A 17793-nucleotide genomic window follows, 5' to 3' on the forward strand; every position below is an offset into this window, starting at 1 on the left:
TCTTGATGAACCCACAGGAGGCATGGGATTTGCTTTAAAATGATCGGCGCCACGGACTCGATGGGGAGGGAGGTTTTTCTCGCGTGTCTCGGAATTTCTTTACTCTTTTGGTGACCACGATGAATCTATGAGCCTCGCTTCTGATCTCTGCTCATGCTTTTCACAAGCGCAATCTACCAGTCATTGACTTATCCTTGATCCCCTGTAAACTTGTGGAATCAAATTGAATGTTATCCACAAGAGATCATATCTCTATAGTCAACCTCGATCACCTCGAAATTGTAGCCAAAGCAGCTCGATCTCTTGAGAGATATCACGTGCGTCGAAGTTAACGCTATGGCCACCTTGTGTTTTTGTCTCTGCAACCATCGACGACAGGGCAACGGGGGTTGGTGATTTCTCTTCTGTTGCGTCATGCTCCCCAATCACTGCTGATCAACTCCTGGATGATTTCTTGACTTAGAAGTCGACATCTCAAATCCTGCCCAGTGTCATTCTCGCGGCCATGGCTTCCCGGTATAGTTCCTGCTCTCTACGTTTCCTCTCGGAGGGAGCTTCCAGGGACAGCGCATGTGGCTAATACGATCTCGGTGACAACCAACAGATTTCCCCGACAGCGTGATCCTCGCTCCTCCTCATCTCTCTTCGACGCGTACGGTGGCAACTCTCGCCCGGCTAGCAAATCGCCTGCGCCTGCCGGCGGGTACGGATACCCCGGTCCGGCGGGTAATGGCTATGCAAATGGCAGTCCGAATGACGCGGGATTCCGAAGTGCAACGCCAAACAAGAAGTATGGGGGACAGCCCCCGACCAGTGGCCATAAGCGCAGATGCTAACTTGAGTACAAGAGGACACTACTCTGACGCAGTTCTCTCGTCTCTCGAATCACAAAATGATAACGAAGTGGAGGGGATCACCGCCAAGGTCAAGATGTTGAAGGACGTATGGAGCCATTGTGAATTTTAGGCGTGTGGCCAGTTACTGATGACAATGTCAGATCACTCTTGCCATCGGCGACGAAATCCGCGATACCTCGAACCTCGCAGACCTCAACGACTCGTTCGATAGCACCCGAGTTCGGCTTCGTGGAAACATGACTCGCATGCTTCGTATGGCTGAGCGCACCGGCGTCGGTTGGCGGGTGTGGCTGGGTTTCTTCATCGCCGTCTTCCTCTTGTTTTTTTATGTATGGCTCTTTTGAAGAGTACAACGTCGCTTGTTTCTTTTCGCCATCTCCATTTAATCTTTCTTTCGACCTTTCAGGCACGACAACAAGCCATTCTTCCTCTCGACCTGGGGAGGCGCACATACATACGAGCGTTTATCGAGACATTCGACATGAGTTTCAGGCCACGGCGTTTGGGGGGCTATTTTATATTGAGGGATGAGGGCAGTCCATACACCATGTTTGATTGGCTTGGACATGATTTCGGTATCGGTTCTGGCACGCTCTTATGGCGTTATCGCTTTTGATCTGCTCGGAACCCTAGGTTCTGGCTCTGTTTTGAGCTCCTTGTCCTTGAGAAGTTATCGAGTTCTTCCTATTTTGCCTAGAGCAGTGGCCAGTGGGAATTGAGTCTGGCTGAGTGATTGTTTCATTCCAAAATGTATTAAGTACACCGAGTACATACTGCATATAGAGCTGCTAAACAGAGGCTACATTGGTGGGGGGAAAAATAACACCAAAAGCTTCTTGTACTACACTCTCATCTTGCTACAAGGATATTTAAGAGAGCAGAATGATAGTATTCAGTAAATTGGAAACTGACCACAGGTGTCGGTATCAAATGCCATCAGAATTCCCACCTGGCTTCCCATCCCGCCCCTTCTGGCCTGACCGGAACGCCGTTAATTCAATGCAGAACACCGTGATTTCAGTACAAGAGCAACTTTTCCTGTGCATAGCTTAATTGAGACTATCCCTGGGCCCACCGAGATGCCGTGGGAACCGTCGTCCAAATCCACTGCGTCGACTCCCCTGGCTCGTAATGGAAGTGCGCAGATCTTCCTCCTCAAGGACCACACTGCTCGAGTCCAGGGCATCACCCCCACCACTCCAGCGTTGTAGGAACCGCCGCTGGGCTTCGGTCCCGCGTTCGCGGCGAAGCGGCGGAGGCAAGCCGCCACGACTGTTGGGCGTGCTAGTCCGGAAGTTCTCTGCAAAACGAGAGTGGGGGATGCTGGGATCATCGTCATCATCATCGTCCAGCTCTTCCTCTGTATCTGTATGCTGCCATTCCCCTTCCTGCTCGGACCCGTCCTCGGCAGCGTCGGGAATATCGTCATCCAGGTCACGGACCATGCCTTCTTCGCTCATGGGCTCGCCCTCGCTAGCGGCAGGGATCTCGGCATCCAGGTCAGGCTGGTTATCAAAGTCCTCATCCTCCTCGTCGTCCTCGTCATAAAGCCCCTCGCCGCCGTAGTCATCATCGGGATAGCCCTCGGGGATATCGTCATCCAGGTCCCGTTCCATGTATCCCTCCTCATCCGCGATATCGTCCTCCAGCCCTTCCTCTCCTTCCTCAATCAGGCCTTCGGCATCGGCATCCGCGTCCGGAATATCGTCATCCAAATCGCGCTCCATGCCTTGTTCCTCGTCCTCCTCGCCTTCGGGACGGTCCATTCCTGTCTCATCCTCATCCATCATCCCTTGCCCCTCAGCAGCAGCCATCTCCGCCTCTGCCGCAGCGAGCGCCTCTTCACGCTCGGCTTCCTCCTCTTTCATCCCCAGCATCGTCTTGGCACATCCCGCCGGCCGAATCCACGAGTATCCAAACGACGCGATGTTTTGCTTCCGTGCGCGGAGGGCCCGTTCTTCGACGAGTAAGGCAGAAAGCGTGTTTGATGGTGCGCGAGACGGCATGAATGCGCGGTGGCCACTGCTGGGGTTGGCATTGCGTCGCGACGGGTGATTGGAAGCTGGATCGCCGGGAGTTTGGTGCGAAGGGGACGAACGGTACGATTGGGAGGACCCAAACCATAATTCATGAGACTGGAAAGCATAGCAAATCAGAAGCTAGGTTAGCAGCTGGCAACTTTTGGTTCTGAGGGAATGGCGACCTCCAGCAGACGTACGTCGCTCGGGGTGATCAATGGAAGCGAAAGCATGGCCGCGCCGACTGATTATCTGAGCTGAACACCAGGTTTCTTTTGTGTGGGGTTGAGATTGGATAGAGCTGATAGTTGGAGTTGTTCGGAGGTGTTGATGCGTGGTGGGCGTGGTGGGTTGTTCGGTCGTCCACCGAGGGGGTTGTTGTTTATCGCGTGTCTCGATATGCGAAAAGAATTCCACCGCAGGCATTCGTCTTCATAGAGATAAATTGAGCTAAAACAACTCAAGATATTGTGAATGATTGGGTCATAGTGTGGAAGTCGCGAAGCTCTTAAGCAAGAAATGTGGAGCTTCGAGGAAAAAGTTCGCTCCGCCATAACATTGACGCCATGCGGGGAGATCCCGACTACTCTAACATCATATATCTTAAATATCTTATGATGTATTTCTATTGAAAGAACTACAATAATATATTCGTCTCCCCTTAGTCGCCCGGCCCTCTTTATAATAATTGTATGCCTCAACCCTTCAAGAACCTTTTTACTATATTGGGAAGGTAATGGGAATATCTCTGAATCAATCACTTCCTTTTTCCCTCATTACGACCAAGATTTTGGTAAAATAGATCAGGTGCAATAGATCAGAAAATCACGCTCGAAACAAATAATATTGAGCATTGAGCGTAGAAATAAGGCATAATTTGATCTTCTCCTTATCTTCCTAATATTGTAGTATGCGACTAGTGGCCAAATATTAACAGAAATTCATCGGCATGCAAGCCCGAAAATCCCGGCAGGCCAAGAATATATGGTCAAAAATAGACTGGTTATTGGGAAAATCATCAAGGGGACATGACTCTGTTCCGAGTCATGTAACCCCGACAAGAGCCATCATCGGGTATAATGCACTTCTCTCTCGCAGATAGGCTCACGCCCAACGTTAATCCTTAATCCTTGTCTTACATTCTTTTGAACCTTGTGTCAAAGTCTTGATCTAGATATCTACCTTGTTTATGAATTTTTCATCTAAATTTTTATTTTTATTTATTTATTTTTATTTTTATTTATTTATTCATTTATTTATTTATTTTATTTTTCATCGGCCCAAACCGAGCCCCTGCGGGGATAGCAGAGCGAGTCATGAACAAACCGTAGCAATACACATAGTAGACCCACTTGAATATGGCCCCATATCACACAACCTTGGATCACCGAAGATCAGAAAAGAAGGGTTTGTGGGGCAACAGCAGCAGGGAGTCCCCATTATCAATATGTTAATTTGACGAGCTGAAATAGAAGGATGGGATATTCACTCGGTCTTACCCTTTAACGCATCCAAGCCTTGAGAGCAGTGTCTAAGGGATCCACAGGACTAGCCCACTTGCACAGGGCTCATTGTTGCAAAATGCAGCCTCATACATACATCTGTATAGGAATATGTAATGTTACAACCCAAAAAGGGAAGTTGGAGTTGCCAAGGATTATAGTGGATCCACGCCCTATGGACCCCACAAAGAACAAAAGAAAGTCTCAGGTGTACATAGTGTAACAGATTACCTGGGCACCATGTTACTAAATATTAGCGTGACTACCACCAAGTTTCCCAACTCAGGGGCCATTCAACCTATGTCAACACAACCCCTGAGGCATCTATCAAAACTAGAAACAGGCATGAGTTCTATAGAGAAATAGAGAAGAAAAAAAAACCCCTTTTCACGATGTCCCGAAGTACACGAAGAATCAATACATGGTCCTGAGCCCGCCAAATAATCCAAGTCAGGTAGCGTGGGTAGATACATTCCCCTTTATAAACACAAGCTCCACATGGTTATATTTTGGACCCCGGCTAGTCCCGAGAGACACGAGTCAGGCAACAAAAGGGCTCGGAGTGACCGTCACCACTGTATAAAGGGGTTGTGGATCGAATTTCTTTCTGTTCCATGCTCTACTGCCCCTGTTTGACCTCTATCCAAGATGCGGCTCCCGTTGGCCCCAGTATTTTCCTCGCTTGCTCTTCTGCTGGCTGGCCCAGCTGTAACTAATCCGACGGGGGCTGACGGTCAGACGAAATTGACCCTGGGCGAGCGATCCTACCCACACGCCCACAACGAGACACACGGCTTGCTGCACCCAAGAGACGACGGATACTCTTTCCCCCCAAGGACCTGAGCGATTATGCGGCCTATCCAGACCGGGGACACAACAAGGCAGCCGCTGAACTGAGGCTGATTGGCATTCCTGAAGATATGGATCCATCCCTGGACCCTATCAACTATGTCTATCAGAAGGAAGCAGGCGAAGGCATCATCATCTACCATGTTGAAATGGTTAGTGCTGGGACAGAACATATTGGGAGTGGTCATAGACTGGACTAACACCATACAGGGCTGTACGTCTTATAAAAAATACTGGCACCTCAGAAAGGATAAGAAAGGCAAGAGGAATAAGGATTGGATATCGAGAACTGACAAGCTCAGAAGGGTCAGACTCGTTGATATCCATTATTTCGTCTGCTCGTGATACTGACCTTTTACTCATAGGAATATCCTTCGGCACGTATTCGCGAATCCATTCTTACCCAGACAGCGAAGGACGAAGGTCTCAAGAAAATTGGGGATGAGGGGCTTCAACGGTCTTCTCCCCAAGGAGGAGATCCTTCGCACTCTACTTGTGTCATTCAAAGAGCGGCGGGGACAACCGGGGGGGCAGCCAATAAGGCTACAGTGCAGCCCATCAAAATCGGCAAAAAACTTACTCTTGATAACGTCGCTGAGGGCCTTGAGACGGCAGTCTCCACTATCAAGTCCGATGAAACAGCAGGGAAAGCCATTGTGCTCCTGACATCAGGGTTTAAGAAAGAAATGGACTCCGGCAGTGCTATCGACAGCTGTCGCGATAGTCTCAAGGAACTAGTCAAGATGGGTGTCCCTATTGTTGCATCCGCCGGAAACAGTGCCCAGAGCGCAAACAACCGTGGCCTGCGAAAGGCTGTTGACACTTATCCACCGGTGTTGGGGAACGAAATTCCCATGATTGTGGTTGGGAATGTCAACTGGGATGGGACCACAAGTCCGAGCTCGCAGGGCCAGGATGACGACTCCATTAGGAACCCGGATAAGGCTTTGGTTCAGATTCATGCCATGGGGGTTGGCATAACATGTCTGGATAAATATGGCAAAGATGACGGACTCCCTGGATCTGGAACGTCCTACTGTGAGCCTCTCTCTCTCTCCCTCCCTCCCTCCCTCCCTCCCTCCCTCTCTCTCTTTCTGACTAGCTAACCTTGTTCTTCATAGCGGCCCCTCTTGTGGCAGGACAACTCGCTGTTTTGATGTCTACCAATGACCCAATGCTGCCGTTCCACGGCAAAACAGGAGAAGACTTTGTGAGATCAGCGAAAAAGTTCATCGAGGATGTGGCCCAATGGAAGCGGCCGAGTGGGACTAGTGTGACAGAGAGGGACGGGAGAGTGATCCATGGTCAGAATAAGGTGCTCTGGAATGGTGTGTCTGCCAGGATCCAGGAGTATTTCGCAGCACCCGAATGCTGAGCGTTAGATAGGTTGATAGGTGTGAGTGATATGATCAAGATGGGATACGGGATTGGGGTGGGGGTGTATATGCATAGATCCCTGCTTCTAAATAATATAACTATAATCTTACACCAAGCAAATGGAATATATAATATCAAAAGAAAGTAGAAGGGAAGGAGACCGGGATAGAATTGGATACTGGAACTGAAGTATGCGAGCAACTGGGGGATCCGAGATCTCCCGCACGGTGAACCCAAAGCGGAATACCAGAGACGAGCCTCGGAAAATCCCGGGTGGGTCATGTGATAATGTCCCAGGAAACGAGGGCTTAGGGGAGGTGAGGAATCATTTATGTATTCTTATTATCATCATCAAACCCCCTTATCATAATCCCGCTTCACGTGTTAGCGCGGACGACTTTCCGATGATCTTCACAGTTCCGAGGTTCTTGCACATGGGGGCAAATCAAGGGGGATCTGGGGATATCCATGGAATATATTTTATATTCCATCAGCTGGGGATAACTGCCACCCTTGGAATCCGCATGCGGGTTTGGGATAAAACCCCCGATTTCGGGGACAAGTCCATGTTCCACCGGGAGATCTTAAAAGAGAGAGAGAGAGAGGGAGAGAGAGTAAAAGGGAGATCCCGGAAAGCCAAGCTTGGGATGAACAAATCACATCGAAGCAAATGACCATTTGTGGGGATTTGGGGATCTCCAAGAAACACACCGGTTGCACCGTGCACGTTTTCAGTGGAACATCGATCTTGGTGGTGGTGCCTGCCAAGTTCTCGGTATATCTCGATCACATATCATATAGAGGATAGATATCATATAGATACAATATAGAGATAGTACAAATAAATATAATATTGTATATATAGATATAGATATATCAATCTATGTTATGTATATGTATATTCGACAGGATCTGGTCAAGGATTAAGCACTGTATCCCTGCACTGCCCCACAGCAGCCTATACATAGTCATTCCTGATTCTGGTTATAATAAGAATCAAAATAATATCTATCTATCAATGTATGTTCTAGCTTGTATTGTACGTTCCCACTAGTTTCAATGTCTACATTCCTATAGATTCATATCTCTCTATCTCTCTATACGGATACTGTGTAACAGAAAGAATCTTGACGTAGCAGAAAGCTAATCGTTTGGGCTTGTAAAGCCTTGCCGCTGATTGGCTCCATGCTTATCTCGACTCGCGTAATGTGAATGATTGCCATTACGCTCGGAGAGTCATTCTGCTTTGCTTTCGTCCAGTATGCTTCACGGCTCTCATTTTCTCTTTTCTTTACTTTTCTTTTGGTAAAAAACCTCTGATTCTCTCTTAGACTAGCATATCAGCGCAATCCCGTGAATCTGGGCAAGTATCAAGATTCCCAAAATTTGCCACAGCGCGAACCCCACAGCTTGTATTTTTTCCGTCTCTTGGGGATTGTTCCATCGCTTGCGATCCCCGGACAGCCTGTCCCGCCGTAATCGCAGTTCTCTCTCTCTTCCCTTCCCCCCTTGCCCCCTCCCCCTCCCTCCCCCAATTTCCTATTCCCTCTCTTCACCCTCTTCTTTTTTCTTCCCATATTCATCTCCCTCTTCGCAGACGAGGTCCCCAAATCTACTCTCTCCCTGAACCCCGCGCTGCGACACCAGTGACGACATTGCCCTATCGTTCCCGATCGATACGTCCCCATCATCGGAGATCTCCTCGGACCTCATCCATCCCCTCACTTGTGTCCATTCTCTGTCGGCTACCGGCGGAAGAATGGGTCTCAACTTGGAGGAGCTCTATGGCAAAGATCTAAGTGAGGACCAGCCTCCACAGGAGTACTCGGAATACCAGCCAAAGCAAGGTTATGGATGGGCAAACACCCTGCCCGAGCGGCAGGGCCTGTATGACCCAGAATATGAGAAGGATGCTTGCGGTGTAGGCTTCGCAGCGTGAGTGACCATGAGATTGGAGCCAATTGATCTCCAGCATCGCTAACGCCTGGACTGCAGTCACATCAAGGGCAAGCCGAGCCACAAGATTGTGAGCGATGGTAAGTGCTCAATTTTAAACCCAACACCAATGATCGCATGGGGACTGACGAGAACCGAAATAGCGCGCAATTTGCTGTGCAATATGACACACCGAGGAGCCGTGGGCTCAGACGCACGAGATGGCGATGGTGCTGGTGTGATGACCAGTATCCCGCACAAGTTCTTCATCAAGAACTTTGCCCGCGAGGTGGGCGTGGAGCTTCCCCCGCTGGGTCAATATGCGGTCGGCAACTTGTTCTTTAAACCCGACCAAGAGGCCCTCAAGGAATCCACTGCAAGCTTCGAGGAGCTGGCAACATCCCTGGGGTTGCGCGTCCTGGGATGGCGTGAAGTGCCGCGGGACTCGACCATTCTTGGTCCGGCCGCCCTTTCGCGAGAGCCGATCATTATGCAGCCCTTTGTCGTGTTGAAGTCGGCATACGGCGAGGGCAGCAAGCCCGAAATCACCGACACCGACAAATTCGACGAGCGTACTTTTGAGCTCCAGCTGTATGTTTTGCGGAAGCGTGCCACACATGTCATCGGTCTCGGCAACTGGTTCTACCTGTCCTCCCTCAGCAACCGCAACATTGTCTACAAGGGTCAGTTGTCCCCCGTCCAGGTGTATCAATACTACCATGACCTGGTCAATGTCGACTACGAGGGTCACTTCGCCCTCGTCCACTCCCGGTTTTCTACCAACACATTCCCCTCCTGGGACCGTGCCCAGCCCCTGCGGTGGGCTGCTCACAACGGTGAAATCAACACGTTGCGGGGAAACAAGAACTGGATGCGTGCGCGTGAGGGAGTTCTTCGGTCGGAGGTTTTCGGCAACGAGCTTGACTTGTTGTATCCGATTGTGGAAGAAGGCGGTTCGGACTCGGCGGCTTTCGACAACGTGCTGGAGCTGCTGATGATCAACGGCGTCCTGTCTTTGCCCGAAGCGGTGATGATCATGATTCCCGAGGCCTGGCAGGACAACCCGGCCATGAATCCCGCCAAGTCTGCTTTCTACGAGTGGGCCGCCTGCCAGATGGAGCCCTGGGATGGCCCTGCTCTTTTCACCTTCTCCGATGGACGCTACTGTGGTGCCAACCTGGACCGAAACGGTCTGCGTCCGTGCCGTTTCTATGTCATGGATGATGACCGCATTGTCTGTGCCTCCGAGGTCGGTGCGATCGACATCGACCCCGAGAGAGTCGTTCAAAAGGGCCGTCTGCAACCTGGAAAGATGCTGTTGGTCGACACGGTGGCCGGCCGGATCATTGACGATACTGAACTGAAGCAGACTGTAGCCAAGCGCCAGGACTTTGCCAGCTGGCTGGACAAGGAACTCCTGAAGCTGCCTGCCATCAACAAGAAGCTGCTGGAGAGAAATGTTGACCTTTCCTTTTCTCTTGATGACAACACCATTCAGAACGACCCGCGCCTCAGGGCCTTTGGTTACTCTTTCGAGCAGGTCAGCCTGCTGCTTGGTCCTATGGCGGCGGATTCCAAGGAAGCTCTTGGTTCCATGGGCAATGATGCGCCCCTGGCTTGTATTGCCCAGCAGCCTCGCCTGCTCTACGAATATTTCCGCCAGCTGTTCGCACAGGTCACCAACCCGCCCATTGACCCCATCCGTGAGGCTGTGGTCATGTCTCTCGAGTGCTACGTCGGTCCTCAAGGTAATTTGCTCGAGATGGAATCCTCGCAATGCCACCGCTTGCTGTTGCCCTCCCCCATTTTGAGCATTCCTGAGTTCAATGCCTTGAAGAATATCAACCGGGCTCACAAGGACTGGACTGTCCGGACTATCGACATCACCTTCGAAAAGAAGAAGGGGACCGCAGGCTATGTCGAAGCTCTCGATGCCATCTGCGATGCCACTACCGAGGCCATCCAGAACGGTGACAAGGTCATCATTCTCTCCGACCGCGCTACTTCGGCGGAGCGCGTTCCTGTCTCTGCACTGCTGGCCACCGGTCTTGTGCACCACCACCTGGTTCGTAACAAGTGGCGTTCGCTCGCTGCTCTGGCAGTCGAAACTGCCGAAGCTCGCGAGGTGCACCACCACTGCGTCTTGCTGGGATACGGTGCCGACGCCATTAACCCTTACCTTGCCCTGGAGTGCATTCTCAAGATGAACCGGGAGAACCTGATCCGCAAAAACATCCCCGACGAGAAGGTCATTGAAAATTACAAGGGATCTTGCGATGGTGGTATCCTCAAGGTTATGAGCAAGATGGGAATTTCCACCCTCCAGTCCTACAAGGGTGCTCAGATTTTCGAAGCCCTTGGTATCGATGACAGCGTCATCGACCGCTGTTTCGCTGGTACTGCGAGCCGCATCCGGGGTATTACCTTTGATTTGATTGCACAGGATGCGTTTGCCTTCCACGAGCGCGGATACCCGTCGCGTTCTATCGTCGAAGTCCCCGGTCTCCCTGAATCGGGTGAGTATCACTGGCGCGACGGCGGAGAGTCCCACGTCAATGACCCCGTTAGCATTGCCAACATGCAGGATGCTGTTCGGAGCAAGAATGACAAGTCCTACGAAGCCTACGCCAAGGCCGAGCATGAGCAAATCAAGAACTGCACTTTGCGTGGTATGCTCGACTTCGACTTTGAGCAGCGAACTCCCATCCCCATCGACCAGGTCGAGTCATGGACCGAGATTGTCCGTCGCTTTGTGACGGGTGCCATGTCTTACGGATCAATCTCCATGGAATCTCACTCGACTTTGGCTATTGCCATGAACCGTTTGGGCGGCAAGTCCAACACGGGTGAGGGAGGTGAAGATCCCGAGCGCAGTAAGCGTATGGAGAATGGTGACACCATGCGGTCTGCTATCAAACAGATCGCCTCGGGCCGTTTCGGTGTGACGTCCAACTACCTGGCCGATGCCGATGAGCTGCAAATCAAGATGGCCCAAGGTGCTAAGCCCGGTGAGGGTGGTGAGCTGCCAGGCCACAAGGTGGTTGGTCCCATTGCTCGCACTCGATACTCGACTCCCGGTGTCGGTCTCATCTCTCCGCCTCCGCATCACGATATCTACTCCATCGAGGATCTGAAGCAGCTTATCTATGACCTCAAGTGCTCCAACCCTCGATCCCGTGTCTCCGTCAAGCTCGTGTCTGAGGTTGGTGTTGGTATCGTTGCCTCTGGTGTCGCTAAGGCCAAGGCGGACCACATTTTGATTTCCGGCCATGACGGTGGCACTGGTGCCTCGCGTTGGACTGGTATCAAGTATGCTGGTCTTCCATGGGAGTTGGGTCTCGCCGAGACTCACCAGACCCTTGTTCTGAACGATCTCCGAGGCCGTGTCGTTGTCCAGACTGATGGTCAAATCCGTACCGGTCGTGACCTTGCTATTGCCTGTCTGCTGGGAGCTGAGGAATATGGCTTTGCCACAACCCCGCTGATCGCAATGGGCTGTATCATGATGAGGTATGTTCTCTAGTCAGCTAATACGATCTAGCTCTCAATCTGACTCTGGAAATTTAGGAAATGTCACCTGAACACCTGCCCTGTCGGTATCGCTACGCAGGACCCCGAACTCCGCAAGAAGTTCCAGGGTACCCCTGAGCACGTCATCAACTTTTTCTACTATGTCGCCAACGAGATGCGTGCCATCATGGCTAAGCTGGGTATCCGCTCGGTGAATGAGATGGTCGGTCGTGCTGAGCTCTTGAAGATCCGGGAAGACCTTCGGAACGTCAAACAGGAGCGGGTGGACCTTTCGCTCATTCTTACTCCTGCACACTCTCTTCGCCCTGGAGTCGCCACATACAATGTCAGGAAGCAGGACCACCGCCTGCACACTCGCCTTGATAACAAACTGATCGCCGAGTCTGAGCTTGCTCTAGAGAAGGGCCTGCCTTGCCGCATCGAGTGTGACATTGTCAACACTGACCGTGGTCTGGGTGCCACCCTTTCATACCAAATCAGCCGACGCTACGGCGACACTGGTTTGCCCCAAGACACCATTCACGCCAACATCAAGGGCTCCGCTGGCCAGTCCTTTGGTGCTTACCTCGCCCCAGGTGTGACCCTGGAGCTTGAAGGTGATGCGAACGACTACGTCGGCAAGGGCTTGTCTGGTGGTCGCCTCATTATCTATCCGCCCCGTGGCGCAGCCTTCAAGGCCGAAGAGAACGTGATTATTGGTAACACCTGTCTCTACGGTGCTACCCGTGGTGCTTGCTACTTCCGCGGTGTTGCGGCCGAGCGCTTTGCTGTCCGTAACTCCGGTGCGACTGCTGTCGTTGAGGGTGTGGGCGATCATGGTTGTGAGTACATGACCGGTGGTCGTGTCCTTGTTTTGGGCTCTACCGGCCGCAACTTTGCTGCCGGTATGTCTGGTGGTATCGCCTATGTGCTGGACATGAATCAAGACTTCCACTCGAAGGTCAATCTGGAGATGGTTGAGGTTTCCGGTATCGAGGACCCCTCTGAAATTGCCTTTGTCCGTGGCCTGATTGAGGATCACCACCACTACACTGGATCTGAGCTGGCTGCCCGTATTCTTCTCGACTTCACTCGTGCTCTTCCCCACCTCGTCAAGGTTCTGCCGACCGACTACAAGCGCGTGATGGAGGAAGCGGCTGCCAAGGCAGAGGCTGCGAAAAAGGCGGAATTTGCTCTCCCTCAGCTTCCCAGCAACCCCGTGAATGCTGATAAGACCAAGGCCCAGACCAGTGACAAGAAGGCCGACTTGCTGGATATCGAGGACAGCATCAGCGACTCCAAGACCGAGAAGAAGCGGTCTGCGCTTATTTTGGACAAGACTCGCGGCTTCATGAAGTACAGCCGTCACAGCGAGAAGTACCGCAACCCGACTACCCGCACTCGCGACTGGGCCGAGATTTCTAATCGCCTCGGTGAGGACGAGCTCAAGTACCAGTCGGCACGTTGCATGGACTGCGGTGTTCCTTTCTGTCAGTCTGACACGGGCTGTCCCATCTCCAACATCATTCCTAAGTGGAATGAATTAATTTTTAGAGGCCAATGGCAGGATGCTCTGAACCGCCTGCTCATGACCAACAACTTCCCCGAGTTCACTGGTCGTGTTTGCCCGGCCCCCTGTGAGGGTGCCTGTGTTTTGGGTATCAACGAGGACCCTGTTGGCATCAAATCGATTGAGTGTGCCATCATTGACCGTGGATTTGAGATGGGCTGGATGGTCCCCAGTCCTCCCAAGACTCGCACCGGCAAGAAGGTCGCTCTCATTGGATCTGGTCCTGCTGGTTTGGCCACTGCTGATCAGCTGAACCGTGCTGGTCACAGTGTGACTGTCTACGAGCGTGCGGATCGGATCGGAGGCCTTCTCATGTATGGTATTCCTAACATGAAGCTTGACAAGAAGATCGTCCAGCGTCGTGTCGACCTCATGGCCGCCGAGGGTATTCAATTTGTTGCCAGCACCGCTGTTGGTCCTGAAAATGAGATCTCCCTGCAGTCCCTCCGTGCCACGAACGACGCGGTGGTTATCGCCACTGGTGCTACTGTCGCGCGTGACCTCAAGGTTCCCGGACGTGAGCTGGATGGTGTGCATTTCGCCATGCAGTTCTTGCACAAGAACACTAAGTCCCTGCTGGACTCCGGTTTCTCCGACGGCGAGTACATTTCCGCCAGGGACAAGCATGTTGTTGTCATTGGCGGTGGTGATACCGGCAACGACTGTATCGGTACTTCGGTCCGCCACGGTGCCAAGTCCGTCACCAACTTTGAGCTGCTGCCCCAGCCTCCGCCAGAGCGTGCTCGTGACAACCCCTGGCCGCAGTGGCCCCGTATCTACCGTGTCGACTACGGCCACTCCGAGGTCAAGACCCACATGGGTAACGACCCGCGTGAGTACTGTGTTATGTCGACCGAGTTTACGGATGACGGCAACGGTCGCGTCAAGGGCATCAACACCGTTCGTGTGGAATGGACCAAGAGTGCTACTGGTGGTTGGGACATGAAGACTGTGGAGGGTAGTGAGCAGTTCTTCCCTGCCGACCTAGTTCTTCTTTCCATGGGATTCCTGGGCCCCGAGGACCGCATGCTGGGTGACGAAATTGAGCGTGACCCTCGCAAGAATGTCAAGACACCCCCGGGGCACTACGCAACCAACCTCCCCGGTGTCTATGCGGCAGGTGACTGCCGTCGTGGACAGTCCCTCATTGTCTGGTACGTTGCTACAAGCTCTAGTGATTTGTATGGCTATCTTACTAACTTTGTTCTAGGGGTATCAACGAAGGTCGTCAGTGCGCCCGTGAGGTCGATGCCTTCCTCAGTGGCACCAGCTCCCAGCTGCCTGTCACTGGTGGCATTGTCCGCCGCCCTGCTATCGACTCCGTTCCTCAGGCGACTGAGACTCAGGTCATTGCTTAATGTGCCTGCAATTTTCCTACGGCAACTACGCCATGACCGATGAAAGTTTCACTTCGTGAAAGAAAAGTTTCCAAAATGGATAAATGTGAATGATTTTTAGATGGACCGGGAGGCTTTTCACTGACAATAACGTCCCAGAATCGGGTGGCATTGTTTCTCTTTTCTCTTTTGTTTGTGCGCAGCGTTTCTCCAAGTGTGCAAGGTGTTGGGAGCGTCTGCTCTGGAGTTTTCTTTCAGTTCTTGTACATAGCTATGTTTCTCGTCTTTGACAATCACACCCAGTTCTTTTGGCTTATAAGACACAATGGTCTTTGTTCTCGAAGTGGACAAAGGAATCACCATTCATAATGTCTTTATCTTGGACATTTGCAGTCCGATCAGACGGATCTTGTCAACATGGCGAACATCAGACCAAACATATAAAGCCCCCAGGTGTCCTCGTTCTGTACAACAGCTGACCACCCCCTCGTCTTTCTCTTCTTTTCTCTTCTCTTCTCTTTGCCCAGCCCCCCTCCCCAACATGGCTGGTGAGACTGGCGAGGAGGGAAGACCCTTGATCGCCTGAGGTCCATCCAGAGCTCACTTTTTCGACAATAAAAGCCCTGGAAAGACCCCTTCCGCCTCGCACCACAAAGATGCCCCAGCATTGTTAAAAGGGAATCCTGAAACCTGCACGTTCCAACGAGGAGATATTCTATAAGAACATGTGGAATCTAGTGCACACAGCTGAGATGAAACAGGATTTCCACCATGACATTCTGAGCTGCGAATACCAAGAGGAACTGGACTCGGTGCTCAAGGAAGAAGAGGAGCTGATGAAAAGAGCTGCAACGAAAGCCGCCGCCGACCAACTGGAAGAATGGAAAGCTCGTGCTGAAGCCGAGGACAAGATCAATATCAAAACCAAGGGGACCAAAAAACGTGTCTTTCACAGAAGATTGCACGGGCAAGCGGCGCGCCAGCATCTCTGTCAGCTCTGTGCCCTATGTTACCCTCCCCGGATACATTAACAGCCACGAGCGCCGGCCGCTCTCCTATCGCGTTAAGAAGGACAACAGTGTATCCAAGACGAAATACCTGGTAAGCAACCCCCGAGCTTTCTGTGATTCTAACGATCAGGAAATCAAGTCTCTGGCCGAGAGACTGTTCGCCACTGCCCCTGACAGACTCCACTGCCTCAAAGCCCTAGACTCGGACTGGGGCTCCTGGGGAAAGAAGAAGAATGATGCAGCGGTCAAGCTTGTCCGCAGTATCTGAGACACAGAAATCAGAGTCTGGGGAGCATCACCAGCGTGACCTCAGGAGACCTTCCAGCGCCAAAGAAAGAAACAGCATAAATAACAAGCCTCGCTTCTCTTTGAGTTCTGCTGACCTGAGAGCCTGCACAGCAATGCTCTAGAGACCCTCGCAGGCGAGCTTTTATCCGTGCAAATTGACTGCTAAAAGGGTTACAAGGGAGACAGAAAGTGACTCGCTGACGACGAAAAAGTTCTTCCTTTGGCTTGTTGTTTCTTATTTTCTCTCTTTGGTCTCGGGCTGTATGTGTTCTTCATCCTATTGTTATCTTCAAACAGCCAAATTGTTGGTTGGAAAGAAAATCATCATTTCCTCATATGACAAGTCGCTGACCCTCGCCTCGCTCAGAGGGCTTTAGGAGACATAGTAGAGAGAGGGAGCCCGGATTAGATTTTCAAACCTTTGTAACTAAATGTTCTCTTATTTAAGAGATTGGTTCACTAATACTTTTTTATCTCTATCTTCTAATCCCTCTTCTTATCATTTTTCTAGTCATTTGCAAGCCTCTAATTCCTCTTTCTTCTTTCTCTATATCTAGCGAGCGCTAATTCTTATTATGAACCCCAGACCATCGACCAATTCTCGGGTAAACACAAACCAAAGGACTTGAAGAGCTGCAGTGAACATGTGGTATATCTGAGTAATTGAGTAGAGACTCGATGCAAATTGCCCCGAAGCAGTAAAATATTGTACAAAATCTCGTGATCGACAATGGTATCTATCTCTACATGGAGGACAGAGGGAGGGTAGGAGAGTGGGATATCATGAAGCAGCTTTTTGTCTCGACTCCTCTTCAGCCTTCATCTCGCGCTCAAGGGCCGCGAAATCTCCTTGAAACGCCTCCTTGGCGGGTTCCAATCGCACATCCCAGACATCTTCACTGCTGGGACCCGTCTTGTACTTAATTGCCTTCTTCCGATTGTGGTCGCGAACCGCCTTCTTTCGTAAATCATCCGACCATGTCCGCGTCTTCATGCACATCCAGAAATTATCCCAATGCTCGCTGCATGAACGCAGCTCTCCGTATCGATAGACATTGACAAATTGGCCACCAAAGGATTGGCAGAAGAAGGCGTAATCGAAGGCCGTGCGGCAGGACATGGTGTCTTGGTAGAGGGATTCGGGGGCAATAGACGAGGAAGGTGTTTCGAGATGTGTTGCGGCAGAGGTGCCATCTGATGCGACAGTTGGTGTAGTAGGTGATGATGATTTTGATGCGGCTTCTTCCTCGCGCAGACCGGCCAGGATTTGGCTGAATTCGAGGTTGGCCTGCTCGTCGGGAGTCAACTGCTTCGGCGGTGCATTCTGGCTCGTGGCTTCCGAAGCAGTGGTAGATGCAGGGTCTTGGGAGTCACCTTTTTGGGGACTTGATCGCCACCACCAGCCCATGTTGTTGTGGTTATGGGGGAGGAGCAAGTGAAATCGAGTAAGGCGGTTATCGATTATCGGAGATCGAGCGAAAGTCTAAACAACCACGTGACATGACCATTGCGGTACGACGTCATTCACTTTGCGATCGAC

At 51.5% G+C, this 17793-nt stretch overlaps 6 protein-coding genes across 6 annotated transcripts; 4 read left to right on the forward strand and 2 right to left on the reverse strand.

Annotated features, from left to right (window-relative positions):
* Window positions 1-505: 505 nt before the first annotated feature.
* On the forward strand, window positions 506-1201 carry NUU61_002522 (SNARE domain- containing protein; the record flags this gene model as incomplete). Its single annotated transcript, XM_056653104.1, has 4 exons — window positions 506-516; window positions 605-790; window positions 849-942; window positions 998-1201. 4 exons carry the CDS (start codon window positions 506-508, stop codon window positions 1199-1201), a joined length of 495 nt encoding a protein of 164 aa, XP_056514171.1.
* A 705-nt stretch (window positions 1202-1906) lies between these two features.
* NUU61_002523 (uncharacterized protein) lies at window positions 1907-3108 on the reverse strand (the record flags this gene model as incomplete). Its single annotated transcript, XM_056653105.1, has 2 exons — window positions 1907-2992; window positions 3076-3108. The coding sequence occupies 2 exons, from the start codon at window positions 3106-3108 to the stop codon at window positions 1907-1909; spliced, it is 1119 nt and encodes a 372-aa protein (XP_056514172.1).
* A 2189-nt stretch (window positions 3109-5297) lies between these two features.
* NUU61_002524 (S8/S53 family peptidase) lies at window positions 5298-6601 on the forward strand (the record flags this gene model as incomplete). Its single annotated transcript, XM_056653106.1, has 4 exons — window positions 5298-5378; window positions 5437-5532; window positions 5592-6264; window positions 6348-6601. The coding sequence occupies 4 exons, from the start codon at window positions 5298-5300 to the stop codon at window positions 6599-6601; spliced, it is 1104 nt and encodes a 367-aa protein (XP_056514173.1).
* A 1761-nt stretch (window positions 6602-8362) lies between these two features.
* On the forward strand, window positions 8363-14976 carry NUU61_002525 (glutamate synthase (NADH); the record flags this gene model as incomplete). Its single annotated transcript, XM_056653107.1, has 5 exons — window positions 8363-8538; window positions 8599-8639; window positions 8703-12048; window positions 12106-14772; window positions 14829-14976. 5 exons carry the CDS (start codon window positions 8363-8365, stop codon window positions 14974-14976), a joined length of 6378 nt encoding a protein of 2125 aa, XP_056514174.1.
* A 704-nt stretch (window positions 14977-15680) lies between these two features.
* On the forward strand, window positions 15681-16233 carry NUU61_002526 (uncharacterized protein; the record flags this gene model as incomplete). Its single annotated transcript, XM_056653108.1, is given in 3 exon segments — window positions 15681-15897; window positions 15914-16056; window positions 16096-16233. 3 exon segments carry the CDS (start codon window positions 15681-15683, stop codon window positions 16231-16233), a joined length of 498 nt encoding a protein of 165 aa, XP_056514175.1.
* An 801-nt stretch (window positions 16234-17034) lies between these two features.
* NUU61_002527 (EMI1 family protein) lies at window positions 17035-17661 on the reverse strand (the record flags this gene model as incomplete). Its single annotated transcript, XM_056653109.1, has 1 exon — window positions 17035-17661. One exon carries the CDS (start codon window positions 17659-17661, stop codon window positions 17035-17037), a length of 627 nt encoding a protein of 208 aa, XP_056514176.1.
* Window positions 17662-17793: the final 132 nt, after the last annotated feature.

The sequence above is a fragment of the Penicillium alfredii genome (assembly GCF_028826965.1).
Source record: "Penicillium alfredii strain IBT 34128 chromosome Unknown utg000004l_segment0_segment0, whole genome shotgun sequence".
NCBI lineage: Eukaryota > Fungi > Ascomycota > Eurotiomycetes > Eurotiales > Aspergillaceae > Penicillium > Penicillium alfredii.